This window comes from Talpa europaea (assembly GCF_964194135.1).
Source record: "Talpa europaea genome assembly, chromosome: 8".
In the NCBI taxonomy this organism is placed as follows: Eukaryota; Metazoa; Chordata; class Mammalia; order Eulipotyphla; family Talpidae; genus Talpa; species Talpa europaea.
The window spans coordinates 50629086-50647708 of record NC_140075.1 but is presented as its reverse complement, the minus strand read 5'-3'; the positions used below and the strand labels follow the sequence as shown (position 1 = coordinate 50647708).

Here is an 18623-nt window from a genome sequence, read left to right as displayed (position 1 = left end):
GTCTGTTTTTGTTTTGTTGTGTTTTGTACTGTTACTATTTTTTTACACTGATATCTTATTTGGTTCCCCTATATTCCTGCTATAAGTGAAACTATCTGATACTTTTCTTTTTCCTTCTGGCTTATTTTACTGAGCATAATTCTTTCTAGTTCCATCCACATTGCTGCAAATGGCACGAGTCTATCTTTTTTGATTGCTGAATAATGTTCCATTGTGTGTATATACCATGTCTGCTTGATCCAGTCATCTATTTTTGGGCATTTGGGTTGTTTCCTATTGTGTAAGTCTTTCTCCTCCTTGTGGCTTTGGCCTTAGTCATGAGTTTTATGTTTAAGATTTTTTTGTATCTCAGTTGTTTTTTTTTTTAACTTTGGGTTGAGCTTTATGAACCGTTAGTCTTGGACTACTTTATACCTGTAGGGTTTTGGAAAGTCCTTCATAGAAGTAGTTCACTGACTTGTTTTGGATTGTTTGATTGCTGTTAGTACTTGATAAATGGTGGGGATGGGAAGAGGGAAAATAAGTAACTTTATTTCCAATAGATTCTGTCCAAATTAAAGGAGCTTTTAATTATATTGCTCTCAGTTTATTTAATTTGCTTTAATCCCACCATATCTTCCTGTTAGTTGATATTGAAAAGTCAACAGATAACTTTCTTTTGGTTCATATGCACTAGAAAAAAGCAATTTATGTATTTTGCATTCTCTTAGCTGCCATGGTCTGCAGTCCACTGAGCTAATTTTTTTTTAAAGATTTATTTATACATACAAGAACCGAGGTACAGGCCAGAGTTTTGGGGGTTGAGAGGATTCACCAGGGACAGAGTGTGGAACAGAACAGGCAGATTGACTGAAATACACTGCTGAGGAGAGCAGCGGGTGAATCAGGAGAGGTCTGCTATGCCATGTTGGTCACCTCCCTCACCGGGGATTGAACTTGTGCTGTAGTGGCTGCAGTGAGCTTCATAGGTTGTGTCTTAACCCCTTGCACCACCAGGGTGGCTCCTTCACTGAGCTAATGTTAACAGATGAATAACTGGTTTAGATAAACCTGTTGGAGGACAGCAAGCCAGAATTAGTATATAAAACAACAAAATTAGCATATAAACAGAACAACAACAACAGAATTAGTATATAAAACAACAAAATAACAACAAAAAGTTAATCCCCTTGCTCATTTTTTGATAGAATCCATTCTCATTACTGGTAACTTTCTTAATTCATTTTAAAATTTAATTTTTAACTGTATGTTTTCTTGATTTTTTTACCTAGGTTAAAAATACCTTTCTATACATGAGACCTACAGACTACATGTTCTACAAGAACTAATCAATGGTTTTCTATTCCCTGGAGCTACATTAGAAACATAAATATGGTGCCAAAAGAACTCCTTCCCTTTCTCTAACTACAGTTAATTTGAACATAATTATATATTGAAGAGACGTATACACACTGAGGCTACTCATTGCACAGAAACTCTGCGTTTAAGATCATGGACCATACTAGTAGGGAAAAGGATGAAAGACAACGGACAACCAAACCCATGGCTCAACGGAGTACACACTCTTCCCGACCATCTGGCTCCTCAACATCCTCTGGGGTTCTTATGGTGGGACCCAACTTCAGGGTTGGCAAGAAGATAGGATGCGGGAACTTCGGAGAACTCAGATTAGGTAAGAACTTACTGGCTTTCACTAACAGCAGCAGCAACTATAATATCCTTGGTGTATTTTAAAATAAGCAGCTATAATTTTATGAGAAATTTTTCTTTAGGAGGACCTGTTACAAGAACTAGAGAATTTGTGAAGGAGACTATAGTCATTATCTTTTATAAATGTTATTTAAGTTAATGTCTCTTCATGTCTGGTAAATTTAAAAATTTCTCACTACTTCTGGGGTTTTATGATGTAGAGCAGTCTGCATACAGATAACAGTGTAATGAAGATTTTGACTTAGTTGTTCTAAGATATAGAACTCTGAATTATTTCTAATAAACTCTTAAATATTATTGGTCCATGATAAGACCTTGTTTTAATTCATATTCTACTCCTAATAAGGGAAGAGTAATGCTTACTCATAATATCCAGCGTTAGTATGCAAGTATATGCATCTCTTTCAGAGAGGTTTTCCTGCTGATAAATATTTAGGTTTCTTCTTGGAAACCCCTCCCCCCACCATATCAGGATTGAGGTATAACTCCACGGAGAAATTATACAATTTTATTTCCCAATCACGGAAGTAGACTGTCTAATATTACATATGACTTTATGAGTAAAATAATGAATGATGATAAATCAACCAGTTTGAAGATGTGGAATTGCAGAGAAAATACTTTGGTTATTTATATCCTTTTTAAGGATCTCCCTGGGTGAGTGGGGAAGAGAAGATGAAACATAAACGTATGATGTTGGACATCAGCTTGAAGAGTGTGAAGAGGTTTCCTTTTAAGCTAAAATATTTTCTTCTTCTTTCAGCTAATGAGATGATGGGTTATTGTCATAAACAGGAGGATGGGAGAATAGATTATTATTGTTTGTTATCTCTACTATCGCCAATGATTTTGAGAGCTTCAGGGAAACATCATTGCACTAGGCAGAGATCACTCAGTACAGAATTGAATTTAGGGATGCTGAGAATGAATTTATTTTTACCAGTAGAAGGCTGGCAGCCTAGCATTTAAAAAACCTGACTAGGATAATGAAAGCCTCTTTATATTTAGTGATGTGTTCATGTTCAGCTTAGCAAAACCAGCAGATGCTACTGAGAACAGGAGTAAGATGTGTAATTTCACACTGTTTGACTTCCTAGCGACTCATGAGTTGCTTTAGCAGTTAGTTCAGTGAATATTCATTTATGGAATGGATTGACTTTGCTCTAACATCATAGTAGTATTTGCATTAAATAGATTATGATATAAACATGTACAAAATTACTGCTGAGAGGCAGTTTATAATGCCTCAGTTTATAAATTCATGCATTCTCAAAACATCAAAAATTGTTTAATTCCTATAAACGTGATCAAAAACATTGGCTAGTAAAAACCAGAAATCTTTTGTATTTAACCACTTAAGTCTGGATTTATATTTCATGATCTTTAATTTTACATGAAAATGAAAAAATCCATTCATTTAAAAGGATAAATCTGTAGTCCATGTGTATTTTCAGAGTATCAGAATGATGTGTTTTATTTCCTCTCATGAATCTTAGGGTCATTTTGTAGTTCTCTTTATGATTTGCTTTGTAGTAAGTAGAAAGATCTTACCTTTCTTTTCATTTGGTTTTATTCTTGTGTGCTTATCAGGTTTGTAAAGGAATTATATTTAACAGAAACCAAAAAAGATACTTTTAGAATTATTTGACATCTATCTAACAATAGAGTGTGCTGTAAGTCATATTTTATCATTCTCTTGCTCTTATGTTAATAAGTAGAAAATTTTTAAAAAAAATTTTTTTTATAGAGGCATGTTATTTATTTGTTTGTTTGTTTATGCATGCACTGGGTACAGTCAGAAGCACGGGAGGGTGAGAGAATTCACCAGAGCCAGAGCGGGGTGCAGAGCAGGCAGAAGGACCGAAGTACACTGCTGAGGGGAGCAGCGGGCGACAGGAGAGGTCTGCGCGCCATATGGGACCCTCCTGCGGTGGCTGGGGAGCAGCCGGGGATCGAACCGGCACCGCAGAGATCGCGGGCAGCTTCGCAACCCAGCGCTCAACCGCTGCGCCACCGGGGAGGCCCGTTAATAAGTAGAAAATTATGTAGACATTAGAAGGAGTAAATTAGGAACCATAAAGTCAACGTGGGTGCAGATAGGATTTGACCATGACTACCACCTACAAGGTCGTGCTTTCTTCTTTAGTGATACTTTCTCTTATGTCCCTCCACCTACAAGTGCACTTCTGCATCTGAGTGTTTGCCCTTACAGTTCCTTCTGCTCATAGAATTTTTTACCCCCAGATTTTGCTTAGCTGGTTGCTTCTCTTCCTTCTGGCTTTAACTTATATTTACCTTCTCAGAGAAACCTCTGTGACTTCTCCCCCTTCACCATTTAAAGTAGAATGTTTCTCCCCTAGCCTTTTTCTGCCCTATCAGACTGCTTTATTTTATCCATGTTTTCTTCTTAACTGAATATAAGTCCCTTTATGGCCGGGGATTTTATCTTTATTTATTGTTGTTTTGTGTCTGTTAGAAATACAGATAGTAAGATGAATGATAAGAAGGAAGAAAAAAACTATGTGATGTGAACTTAGTGTATTCCCTTGATTCCAGACCAAAAACTTAGAAATAATGTAATGATTAGTATGTTAGTTCTCTGTAAATCCACCCCATCATCCACTTAGCAAACATTGCTTGACTGTTGCCTGTTTTGCTATTCTTTGGGAAAAATACAACAAATAACAAGACATAGTTTCTATCCTTAAGAATCTCAGCCTAGTAGGAGAGGGAAAGAGAAAAACAAAATACAGTACTAAGTAATAAGTTTATAATAACTTTTATAAAAACTACACTGGCAGAGGAAGTTAATGAAAATTTCAGACAGGAAGTATTCATTGATAGAGAGCCCGAAAGTACTTAACACTGTTGGACACAAGGAGGAAGCCTCTCCAGTAGCAGACTAGTTATATGTCACCTGATTATGGGGTGTGAAGTGAAAGAAAAGCAATTGCTGAGGCTGTTAGATAGGTTGGGATCAGACTGTGAAGTGTTTGCATGATATTAAGGAAATTGGACTTTATTCCTTTAGCAGTGGAGTAGAATCATCAATGGTTTTACAAAATAGTGCTATGATCTGGTTTGTATTTTTTTTAAGATTTATTTATTTATGCATACAAGAACTGGGGTATAGGCCAGAGGTATAGGGGGTGCGAGGATTCACCAGAGACATAGTGGGGAGTAGAACAGGCAGACTGACTGAAATACACCACTGAGGGAAGCAGCAGGCAAGACAGGAGAGGTCTGCTGCGCCATGTGGGTCACCTCCCTGGCCGGAGGTTGACCTCATGCTGCAGTGGTTGCGGACAGCTTCATTGTGCTGCATCTTAACCCCCGCGCCACCACTGGTTTATATAGATCAGATGGGAAAGAGGTTATATCTTATGGATCTTGCTCTAATTATAGTACTTGTCACATCATATTATTTAATCTCTCTACCTAAAGAGATGCTTGATTGTAGTGATTTGTTTTATTAATCATCATATTTTCAACTCCTTTGACTGTGTGGTACTTATGAAATATTTGTTTGACCTTTTAGCCCAGGTCAAAAATGACTGGTGGGCCTCCCCGGTGGCGCAGCGGTTGAGCGCTGGGTTGCGAAGCTGCCCGCGGCCTCTGCGGTGCCGGTTCGATCCCCGGCTGCTCCCCGGCCACCGGAGGAGGGTCCCACATGGCCCGCAGACCTCTCCTGCCGCCCGCTGCTGCCCTCAGCAGTGTACTTCGGTCCTTCTGCCTGCTCTGCTCCCTGCTTTGGCTCTGGTGAATTCTCTCACCCTCCCTTGCTTCTGACTGTACCCAGTGCATGTATAAACAAAACAAACAAACAAACAAACAAATAAATAAAACATGCCTCTATTAAAAAAAAAAATGACTGGTGCCTAAGTTCTAGCTTTGAAAATGACAGCGGGAGGGAGAGGAAGGAATGAAGGAAGGAAACATTTCGGAAGTAGACTATAGGGAAGATTTGCTCACCAGCTGTTTGAGAAGGTATCAAAGATGACTGAATTTGCCAGCTTGGGGAGACTAAATGAGTGAGAAAATCTTAAATGGAGAGAGAGGAAATATAGGACTAAAGTAGGTGGAAGGGAACAAAGGTAGAATTTGTGAATATATTGACTTTGAGGAATGTACATCATATATGTATGCATAAATGTGAACCTAGACTTGTTTAAGCTTGAGATACGGATTAAGAAATCACCATGTAGGTGTTAATGAGCCCACATCATGGATGATGCTTTGTGGAGCTTATATGAGTGGGAAGAAGAGGATGCGTTTAAGGGATGCTGGAAGAGGAAGAACCTGCAGAGTAGAGAGATTGAAGAATAAAGAGAAAACTTTTTGAAGGAGTGCGGGTGTTAATAAGAAAAGTCTTAAGCCTTAAGGTTAATCAGGTGCCAACTAATTAATTATTGTCATTGGTCTTTCACGTCTGGTTATATATTTCTGAGATGCTTCATTTTTTTTTTCTTTTTTTAAAAAATTTTTCTTTACCCTGTCATTTTATTTTTAAATGAGTACATTTATTTTATAACCTGAAAAAAGCAAAAATATTCCTAAAGCATGATTTTTTTTTTAAAAGCTCAGCATATAGTGGTGATTTTTTTTTTTAAGTTTTATCTTTTTTGCATAGAACTGGGGTGTCGGCCAGAAGTGTTGGGGGTGGGGACAGGACGCACCAGAGATGGAGCAGGGAGCAGAACAGGAGGATTTACTGAAATACACTGCTAAGGGAAGCAGCAGGCAAGACAGGAAAGGTCTGCTGCGCCATATATGTGGATTATCTTCTTGACCAGGAATCGAACTCAGACCATAGCAGTGACAGTGCTGCGATTGAACCCCAACACCACCAGGGAGGCCCCACTGTGGTGATTATTATGTTTATTGACATAATGTTGAGTTACAATTCTGTGTATGTTTTAGGGATATAGCTTCACACCTCTGTCAGTGTACTTTAAAATGAAATTTTTGATTGATTGCACATAGCTCACTGGCTTACCAGGTCCTTTATGCAGGTCATTATACATGATGACACCAATATAACACAAGTTCTGGTTTGGGTGTCTCCATTTCCTTCCCCTGAGTTGTGATTCCCCAGTGGCTGCCAAAGCCAGATCAGGGTTAGAATAGGGTATATGGTCATCCTGTAGGATGGGAAAAGAGGAAGGTTTCACTTCTTTACAACCAGAACAACATCCTCGTCCTTCAACGTACAGTCTTCATTCACTTTTTGAGGATTGAGTTTCACAGAGAGACCCCAGACCAGAGTGTATTTAAATTCTTTGAAGGGCCTCCCTGGTGGCGCAAGGGGTTAAGATGCAATTTATGAGGCTACCCACAGCCACTGCAACATGAGGTCGATCCTTGGCCAGAGAGCTACCCACATGGCACAGCAGACCTCTCCTAACTCTCCCGCTGCTCTCCTCAGCAGTGTGCTTTGGTCAGTCTGCCTGTTCTGTTCCCCACTCTGTCTCTGGTAAATCCTCACCCCCCAACGCACCGCTGGCTTGTACCCTAGTTCTTGTATGCATAAATAAATCAATCCTTTAAAATAAACAAATTCTTTGAAAAGATTTTTGGGATTATTTATGCAGAAATCCTCCACAGTGATCGTGGAGTAAAGTAGCACTGTTGGAGATGTGTAATCTGGCAACTGACCTTTGGGTTTGGTATAAGTCCTCATTAGTTTTGGACCCTTCCAGATCATTTCCAAAAGATCATCAAAATTCTAGCAGTGATGGGTAGAGATGGGTACGCCATGAGGCACCTTTTAGGTGATATCCAGTTACTCATTGGAGATCTGTTCAATTTTATTTAACACATAGATACAAGAGATATAAACTTATCTCCTTTCATCACGTCACTGAGGTTGTCTGCTTGGTATCACTATGTAGAGTAACTCCGGCATTACAAATTTTGTTTTCAGCCAGACTGCTCTTCACGGTTTCAGCATGTAGCTCACTTTGAGGGCGGTGGAAGTGAGATTAATGCCTCTTTTATCATTTTAAAGCCAATTTTAGGGGGTTTGTTATAAAACAAAAATTTTGAAAAGAAAATATCATGCCTGTTGTCACAAAATTGTTTCCATTTCTACTTTAGAAGTAGAAAGTAGAAGTAGAAAGTACTACAGAGATAACCACTGATTTTGTTTACTTAATTTAACTTTCCAGAATTTAAAGATGTATATCAGGACATGCATTAGAAATATTTAGAAATGCAACCAACTTGTGCTAAGTACAATAAGCCTGTCTTTAATCCTTAATAGAGAATTCGTTTCAACTTAAAAATAGATCATTCACTTTTAGTCTTTATATTCAGGAATTTATTTGATGAATCTCAATATACATATAAATTGTTTCTGCTTTGTAATATTATAAATAACACTATACTGAATATCTGTGTTGAAACTTGTAGTACATCCTTCTGGTACAAACGATATTTTCTTAGGCGAAATTCTGGAAGTTGTGTCAGAGGATATACAAATTTGCAGTATTATCACAAATTGTCAATTTGGTTTCTTTGTATTTGGAGGGGTTATTTCCCTACTTCTTCAAAAACCTTGAAAATTATATCTTTTCATCTATGATAGTCAAATAGAGGTAAATGGCATTCCATTAAATGGGCTTATGTTCATGACTGAACATAAACATCTTTACACATTGCATTTCTCATTTTAAGAGTTGCTTCTTTGTGGCCTTTGCCCATATTTGTATATATGTTTCATAGAAATTAAAGCATTTTAATTGAAAGAATTTTGAAGATTTGAGAAAGATTGAAGCATGATTATGGATAAAATCCATGGGAGGGACCTCCCCGGTGGCGCAGCGGTTGAGCGCTGGGTTGCGAAGCTGCCCGGAGCCTCTACGGCACCGGTTCGATCCCCGGCTGCTCCCCGGCCACCGGAGGAGGGTCCCACATGGCGCGCAGACCTCTCCTGCCGCCCGCTGCTCCCCTCAGCAGTGTACTTCGGTCCTTCTGCCTGCTCTGCTCCCCGCTCTGGCTCTGGTGAATTCTCTCACCCTCCCGCGCTTCTGACTGTACCCAGTGCATGTATAAACAAACAAACAAACAAACAAACAAACAAATAAATAAATAAAACATGCCTCTATTTAAAAAAAAAAAATCCATGGGAGGATGCAAAATCCGTAGGAGGACACAGTGGAATGTGAACAGATTTACAGGTTGATTTTTGTTTTTTATTAATTGAGAAACATGGGGTATATTTTGAGGGCTTATTAAACTTTTCAGTCTTCTGCTGAATCAGGTGTGGACACAATCCTGTAAACATTAAGATATGATTGATTCTATTTCTCCAGAATTAAGAAAATAAATGTCTCTAGTCTACAAATAATGGCTTGTTTTCCTTCTGTGTTGGAAGAATAAGTAGATAAACTTTCTTTCACATCCTAATAGGTATGTACCTGTATTTATGGGAGACCCCTTAGACTAGATAGTCTTGCATATAATTTTAATAGTCTTCATATTATCTTTGTGAGTATTATAAGATATTATAAGAGAATGTTTTTACTTGGCCAACAAAAAATCAAGGTACCAAGGAATTGACCTTTTTTTGCTCTTTTCTATCTTTGGCATCTGGTAAAATGTGCAAAAGTACATTAGCATTGAAAGATGTTTCTAACAAAGGTAAATTGACTAAAGGTAGCAGTTTGTCCTGTGACACACTCCTCCCTGGCTTCTAAAATAAGACACTTATTCCTATGACTAAAGTAGGGTGTACACTGACAATTTCTCTGCATATTGTCTCCATATCTGAATTATCTATCACTCATAAATCCAAGTTGCAATATGTAACTTTAGCTATTTTGGGCAGTTGTGATCATTAATAGTTTACAGATGCATGTGAACGATTGCATGTAAACTTAAAGCAGTTAGTTGCATACTTAATCCCTATTTCCCCCTACAAGGAAATGGGAAAGGAAAATGAGCAGGCAAGACTGCATTTGTTATCTATTTTATGTATTGAGTTTTCAATAAGATTTTTGAAAGATAGATACAGTTCTGCTACATTGAAAAATTTTAATAATCACTCATCTGAAGGAATGTAGGCTTAAGATTATGCATGAGATTTAAGTCTTTTTTCTCTATTTTTGAAAGTAAAGGTATTATAAAATCAAATGCTTCATTTTTACTCATAATTTCTTAGGAAATCTAACATTTTGAACAAATAGAACTAAGATTAAGGTTTTGTGTTAAGGTTTTTCTATAAATTTTCAAGTAATTAGGCTCTGAAAACAGATTTTAGAATTCAGGCCATCCATTACTGTGGTTATAATTAAGAATCCTGGAATCAACTTGTCTTTTTAAGTTTCTTCCCCCCCCCCCCCCCCGTTCTAAGATGAAGACAGTAATAAAATCTGTCTTACAGATTTTTTTAATTTTTAATTTTTTGTATTTAAAATTTTATTTATTTTTGTGTAGAACAATTGGGGTGTAGGCCAGAGGTGCAGGGAGTGAGAAAAGTCACCAGAGACAGAATGGGAGAACAAGCAGATCTACTGAAATATAGTACTAAGGGGAGCAGTGGACAAGACAGGAGCGGTCTGCTGTGCCATATGGTTGAGCTCCCTGGTTGGGGGATGGAACTCAGACTGTAGTGGTGGTAGCACTGAGACTGAACCCCTAGGCCACCACGGAGGCTCTTACTGATTTTCTGTGGAGATTTATAATTGCCTGAAATTGATGCATATCGAGTTCTTGGCTTGTATACATTATACAAAATATTGTTTAATATTTTGTTCTGATTTCTCCCCAGCTTTGTGTGAAGGAAATTTTAAAAAATTTATGAGATGTTAAAAAGAATAGGAGGAGGGAATAGGATCAAAACAAGGGGGGTGGGAATTGTATGGGGACTATAACAAAGATGAAAATGCATACATTGTGAAAGATGAAAGATGATGTAAAAAATATATAAAATGAAAAAAAAGAAAAAAAAAACAAGGAATGTGGAAACAATAACCATAAAGAAAAAATAGGATGGTGAATGTTTATTTATTGACCAGTTGTTAATATTTTGTCTTGTGCTTTATCTCTTTGGAAATATATGTACATATGTGTGTGCTTGTAATTTTGAGCAAGTTACAGACATGACAAAATACACCCTTCCCCCATAGAAAGGGATGTTTATGTTACAGACATGACAAAATACACCCTTCCCCCATAGAAGGGGATGTTTATGTTTCCATTTTACAGATATATATATATATATATATATATATATATATATAAAATAGATTACATTTTTTGTTTCAGTTTCACAATATTTTGTGGAGGGACTCAATTTAAAATTATGACCTCAGATAAATTCATTTTAACTTTATTGGAAAATTTACAAATGTGTATAAAATTGTTGTTCCTAGAAGTTTAAATTTCTTTTGGAATTACCCCCTGTTCTAACTCAACCACAATTTGTTGAGGTTGAATAGCTTTAATTGGATCTTGAGGAGGAATTCTTTCTGTCAGTCGCACAATTCATCAAAAACTGGTAGGAATAAACCATTTAAATCACTTTCACTGCTGCACAGTATGTCACTTTAATATGGTGATTTTGAAATATCACAGACATGGAACTCACATTATTATGCATGGACATCTTAGCTATTTAATCAAGAGAATTTAACAGTAAGATTTCCAGACTTGCTAAACAAATTTGAGCAGGACTATGTAACTAGGATGATTATGAACACCACCGGTTTATGGAAAGAAGGTTTGATTATGAGGAGAGTTCAGACTCATTTAAATGATGTTATCATCATGTATCCGAAGGAGAAAATTATCTGAATTCTTCTCACCTTACTGTTCCAGAAAAACACAAAATTCTTATTAAAGGAAGGTCAGCGCACTGCCAGCCATAGTGGACTTTCGAAGAGCAGATTGTTTAGATTAATTCATTATTTTCCCGAGTGGAGTTATTAGGGCAAGAGAACGCCATAGATACATATTTTTTATAATTTAATTTTAACGACAATACCATGTGACATAGATCTTAAAGCCCTGATTACGACAGGTAAGCATTTCATCTCCTTAAAGCATGTCCTATACATACCTCTTTTTCTCTAAATATTGGATTTTTTTTTCAAAATTAGATATTGTTTATTGATTTTCTCTTATACACCTTCCCGATCACATATACTCTTCTCACAGTCTCTCATTACACGTATGTCATACTTTGTTATCTATATGCCTTTCATTAATTCTTACTCTCAAGTCACTAACAAAATTATAAAGTTCATGTGAGTATCATTAAATAAGCTTACTGTTTAGATTCCCCCACAGTATATGTCAGTTTTGTCATGTCTGATAAATCACTTATCCTTTACCTATTCACATCTCATCTTCCAAAATGCTCATATCTCTAGTCTGTTGTTTTCCTCGCTTGCTTTGTTCTTTCTCTCTCTCTCTTTCTTTTTGTTTCTTTGGTCATTTCAGTGAGGTTTTTGAAACAATAGAGATAAATGCCTATTTCTTACCTGCTATGTTAAATCATATGTCTCTGTATTATACTTACATTTATTTGATAAGCTTTTGTGATATTCTAGTTACACATATAGAAACATGAGCTAGATTATAAGGTAAGTAGATTTGTAGTTTATTTTCATTAATCATCTTCACCAAAGAGAATTAGTTAGTGGATCATTGTCATTACTGATGTTTAACAGTTGAATTCTTTGGTTTGATTCCATTCAATTCAACCATAAATTGAATGGAGAACTTTGATATGAATGTAATCCTCACATTACACAGAGCTTGAGGTAGGGCAGCTAATACACTGGTGGTTAACAGAATCAGGACTCTGAATTATCTTAAAAAAGCAATGAGTTAATTAAAAAACCTGGCCATGATTCTGGCCATGATTCAAAATCTTACTGTACAATTCCAGGTCTAACAACTGCAATAAAAGATGACTGTGTTTACAGAAACATCAATTCCAAAGAACACCTGCACCCCTATGTTTATAGCAGCACTGTTTACAATAGCTAAGCTTTGGAAACAACCCAAATGCCCAAAAATAGATGACTGGATCAAGAAGATGTGGTACATATATACCATGGAATATTACTCAGCATTCAAAAAAGATAAACACATGCAATTTGCTGCAACATGGATGGCGCTGGAAGGGATCATGCTCAGCGAAATAAGCCAAAAAGAAAAAGAAAAATACCGGATGGTCTCACTCATAGCAGGAATCTAGAAAACTTAAATAAGGGACCAGGAAAATGAATAACTATAAGAAAGTGAAAATCAAAATCAACAAAAAACTATGAACCAGAGACACTTTTAGGGGGGCGGGGGCGGGAGGGGAGGGATTGGGGTCAGAATGGGGGACTGCAATTGTATGGGGAATATAACAATAAAATTTATAAAAAAAAAAAAAAAAAGATGACTGTGTTTAGTAAGAAATAGGAGTTTAATAAGAAATAGATGTGCAAACTCCCAAAAAAGCTCATGGTAATGTGGACTGATTTTATATGTGTATATATATTTATACACATATACAGACACATATAAATTCATATTTACATCAAAAATTCCAGAAGAGTTAAAGTAATATTTGATTTTTAGACCTATAAGAAACCTTGGCATTGTCTAGTCCAACCTTTATTTTAAAGATGAGAGAAACTAGATCAAATGACATGGTCATGATAAAATAAACTAGCTTGCAATGGGGTTGAAACTAGAGCCCAGATCTGGACATCACAAGCAGGTATTTCCATTATATACTATAGCCTTTTGGCTAAGTGTGCTGTTGAAAATACCACCTGCTGAGGTAGGAACATAAGCTTTAAAAGGACATTAGAAGAAGTGTCTAATTCCAAAGGTGATAGTAATTCACATTTAATACAGTTACCTCTCTGGCTTTTAGGGTAAACTGACCCCACCTTTAATCTTCAGTGATTTTCTCTGTGGGGAGGAAAAGCATTGATTAATTGGTTAATTTATTTTAATTATTGCAAAATATGTATATTGAAATTAAGAATAAAAATGAAAGTAGAGGATATTGTAAACCCCAGTACCTTTCTCTACCCCTAGTCTTTTATTTAAATAAGGTGTACAGTGGGAAGTGAAGTTAGAGATGTGAGAGTGCCTGTTCTTGTCTAGCCGTGGGCCATGGTACAAATTTTGTTTTTATTCTGTAGACAGTGAAACAATTGGAAGGAATTCCATGTCATTGCCCTCCCCCAAAACCCCTTCCAGCATAAATTAATTAAAATGTCTGATCTTGCTTTCCTTTCCCCAAAAAGGTGTAATTTTTCTGTTTTGTTTTTTTTTTTTAACATGGAACTATCTTTTATTCAGGGTGCTGATTACTAAAGAATTTTTGTGGGAGTTGCTCCAATTTTTCTGCTTGGCAGAGAGCTGAAGTAGTAAATGCTTTGTGATTTAAAGTAATTGTGTTTCTTTTATTAAAGGTCTCCTTGGTATATGCCCAAGAGAAATGAAAACATATTCACACAAAAATTGTACATGAGTGTTCTGGCAGTATTATTTCATAACCAAAAGTAGGAACAACCTAAGTGTCCATGGCCTTGCTTAATAGATAAACAAAATGTGATATTATTTCACTGTAAAAGACTTGTTGCAACATGGATGAACATTATGTTAAATGGAAGTAGTCACAAAACCACGTATTATGTGATTGCATTTATATGAAATATCCAGAATAGGCAAATCTGTTGGGACAGAACATTGATTAGTGGTTGTTAAAATGCAAGTATTGGGAGGTAAGGAATGGATGGGACAATTTTTGAGTGTGTAGGTGATAGCTAGAGAGTATTCTTCATGAGATGATAAAAGTTTCTGAAATTGATTGTAGTGATGGTTGCGTGAACTCTGGACATACTAAAATGCAGTGAATTGTACACTTAATGGATGAATTATATGGTGTATATGAGTTACATTTCAAATCATTACCCCCAAAAGTATATAGACTTAAAATCGATATGTAGACTTTCTAGTATAATTATGTAACTTCATACAATATTATGTTGTACTTGTTTAGGAATTAGTGTAATCACTTGGTATATATTAAAGTGATTTTTTTCTCCCCTGTGAGGAGTTAGAATTAGATTTAAAAGTTTCAAATCCCATCACATTTGAGAAAATTTTAGTTTTTAGTAAATTATTTTTTTTTAAGATTTTATTTTATTTATGTGTACAAGAACTGAGGTGTAGGCGAGAGGTGCAGGGGGTGAGAGGATTCATCCATCACAGAGTGGGAAGCACAGGCAAATCTACTGAAATACACTGACTGCTGAGTGGAGCAGTGGGCAAGAAAGGAGAGGTCTGCTGCACCATATGTGTTAGCTCCCTGGCTGGGGATGAAACTCAAGCTGCATGGCTGGCAATAGCCTGATAGTGCTGAGACTTTAACCCGTGCGCCACCAGGGAGGCCCTTTAGTAAATTATAGATTAAAGATGAAACTTCATTTATGGTCAGTCCTAAGTTTTACATTGTGAATCATGATTTAGTATTCTTATATTTATTTCACTGTTTTCATATCTACTTTAATAACAGAGGGAGGTTGTCTTACTATTTTTTTTTTCTATCAGGCTTTTAATGTAAGGTGAGACAATTCTTGAATAGAGATGGTATTGCTTTGGTGTTTTTTTCTTATTTCCCACAAGGAAAGCTTTTTTTGACTTTGAAGAAGAATCTGGTGACCATCGGCTAAGAACCATCAGTTCTAGCCACTAATGCAACAAAAGTTTTACTAAAACATATTGCACTTGTCTAAATTTCTACAAGTTATTTAGCACAGTCATTGAATTGTTTAGGTGTAAGTTATTTATACTTTATTTGAAATTAAGTTGTTTGCTTTTTTTTTTTTAGGTATAAACTCATTTTTTATGATACTTTGATGTGGTCTCTCGAAGGACTGTTCTCCCATTACATTTAGGGTGTGACTCAAAATGACAGTAGTTGCTATTACACTCACAGATAGGTCTAAGAATTTCTTGTTTTCCTAAAAATTATATTATTGGGTCTGAAAAGAATTACCTGCATTTGTTTTTTTTACAGCATTATAGGAATACAGTGTAAAATCTAACATCTTAACCATCTTTAAGTGTACAGTTTTGTAGGGTTAAGTATATTCATTTATTTGTCAAGCAGATCTCCAGAACCTTTTCATCTTCTCCAACTGAAACTATATTTATTAAACAAACACCCCTCTTTCCCTTTCCCTCCAGCCCCTGGTAATCACCTTTCTGTTTCTATGAATCCGGCTACTTTTGATAATCTTTTTTTTTTTTTTTTTTTTTTTGTGGGACCCTTGCCGGAGGCTGGGGAACGAACAGGCGCTGCAGAGGCTGCGGGCAGCCTCGCAGCCCAGCGCTCAACTGCTGCGCCACCAGGGGAGGCCCTACTTTTAATTATCTTAAAAAAGTAGAATTATACAAGTCAGAATGACTGTTCTGCCTAAAATGATAGTACAAATTTAATTAATCTCCATCAAAATACCAGCAATATTTTTCAAAAAAACTGAACAAGATATATTGAAATTTACATGGAACCACAGAGGCCTTGATTGCAAAAGTAACCCTAAGAAAAATGGAAAGAAATAGAGGTCTCATGTTACTTGACTTCAGACTTTACTGTAACACACCAATATTAAAAACAATAAGGTATTGTCACAAAAATAGACACATGGACCAGTAGATCAGAATTAAAAGCCCAGAAATAAATCCACATGAATACCTAATGTATGGTAGCTCATCCATGACCATAAATGGGGAAAAGACAGTCTCTCTAATAAATGGTGCTCTTTAATAAATGGAAAGCTACACATTAATAAATGAAGTTGGATTACTCACCAATACCATACATAGAACTAAACTCCAAATGGATTTAAGATTTAGATATAAATACTGTATATATAAATATTACTATAAAATAGAGTGGAAAACATTGGTGAAACGTCTCACTATTACTCTGTTGGTGGGAATGTAACTAACAATAAAGATACTTTTGGTGACTCAATCCCTGATTGGAATTAGATTGTTAAAAAGCTTTCTACACAGCAAAAGAAAATGCGGGATAACTTAAGACGTCCTATTGAATGGGAGAAAATAGTTACATAATATGCAAGTGATAAGGGGTTAATATCCAAGATATATAAAAAGCTCTTAAAATTCAACAAAAAGAAAATAAACTCAATTAACTAACAAGCAACAGGTATGAACAGTTAATTCGCCAAAGAGGATATCCAGAATCTCAAAGACTCATGAAAAAGTGCCTGTTGCTGCTTACAGTAAGAGAGGATATAGGTTAAAAACAATGAGGTACCATCTTGTGCCTTTGAGAATGGCACATAATACAAAGACCTCAAGAAGTGCTGGAGAGGATATAGAGGAAATGGAGCCCTATTACAGTGGCTCCATACAGTGGTGGGAATGTAAACTGGTGCAACCATTATGGAAGGCAATCTGCATTTACTTTAAAATATTAAAAATGGAACTCCCATATGACCCAACAATCCTACTCTCATAGTAGCATTATTTACAACAGCTAGAATGTTGTTGTTGATGGGTGATTGAACCAAGAAGATGTGGTATTTCCACACCATGAAGTGCTATATAGCCATAAAATGTTGAAATACAGATATTTTCAACCAAATTGAGGAAGTTCGAGACAATTACAGGTAACAAAACAAGTCAGAACAATAAAAGCAAATACTGGGCATTGACTTAGTAAATAATTTTACACACAAAATACTTTCTAAAACCTGTGGATGTCGGGTCTCCCCAGTGGCGCAGTGGTTGGGCGCTGGGTTGCGAGGCTGCGCCTCTGCGGCGCTCGTTCGATCCCCGGCCACTGATGAGGGTCCCACTTGGCGCGCAAAACTTTCCTGCCACCCGCTGCTCCCCTCAGCAGTGTACTTTGTCAGCCTGCCTGCTCTGCTCTCCCCTCTGGCTCTGGTGAATTCTGTCACCCTCCTGCGCTTCTGATTGTACCCAGTGATTGTATAAATAAATGAATAAATCTTTAAAAAAAAAATAAAACCCGTGGATGTCGATAAACATCCTGAGGCCCCTGAAGTTAAGAGCAAGTAGGTAGAGGGCCTCCCTATTATACCTATTTATACCTATTTATTGTATCAATAAATAAGTAAATCTTGTATAAATAAATAAGTAAATCTTTAAAAAAAAAAAAAGGGAGTAGATAGAGAAAGGAACCAGGGGGTATAAAGGACAATGGTGGGGAAAAATAGATAACAAATTTGTTAGAGAAGTAAAACATAGACATAAAAACTTTGAAGATGGTGCTTTCTTAAAGTCTATTATATACTCAACAAGTACAAATAAAATATTCTATAAATGACTTAGTGGAAGAAAATAAAAGAGTGTGTTGGGCCTCCCAGTGGCACAGCAGGTTGAGCACAGTGCTGTGAAGCTGTCTGCAGCCTCTGCAGTACTGGTTCAATTCCCGACTGTCCAGGGAGCAACCCACATGGCACAGCAGACCTCTTCTGCCTCCCCCGCTGCTCCTCTTAGCAGTGTATTTCAGTCAGTCCACCTGTTCTGCTCCCTGCTTTGTCTCTGATGAATTCTCACACTCCCACGCCTCTGGCCTGTCCCCCATTGCTTGTATAAATAAACAAATCTTAAAAATAAATAAATAAATAGTATATGTCAGATATGATGAAACTTATAATGGCCTGGATTGAATACAGCACCATGACCGTCACAACCAAAGCAAAATGTATGTTTGCAATATTGAAAAAAAAGTGCTGAAACTGACTTCAATGCTGTATTTATTGCTCATTCTGTGATGTTTGCACAATGACAGTGTCAATTTATTTCTCAGAATGTATCCCAGACATCAAGTAACGCATGACTGTAATGTCGCGCAAAAGAAACCAGACCAAAAAAGAATGGCTATCATATAATTCCATACA

The 18623-nt window shown here is 36.6% G+C and overlaps 1 protein-coding gene across 4 annotated transcripts in view; it reads left to right on the top strand.

Moving 5' to 3' along the window:
• Positions 1–1491: 1491 nt before the first annotated feature.
• The window catches only part of CSNK1G1 (casein kinase 1 gamma 1), a gene marked incomplete at both ends in the record, with an annotated part of 105266 nt that continues 88134 nt past the window's right edge, over positions 1492–18623 (top strand). For all 4 annotated transcript variants that reach the window (XM_084241417.1, XM_084241415.1, XM_084241418.1 and 1 more), the window contains one exon: positions 1492–1672. In XM_084241417.1, the coding sequence (XP_084097543.1) occupies positions 1492–1672 (181 nt within the window). The remainder of the gene's footprint in view (positions 1673–18623) is intronic.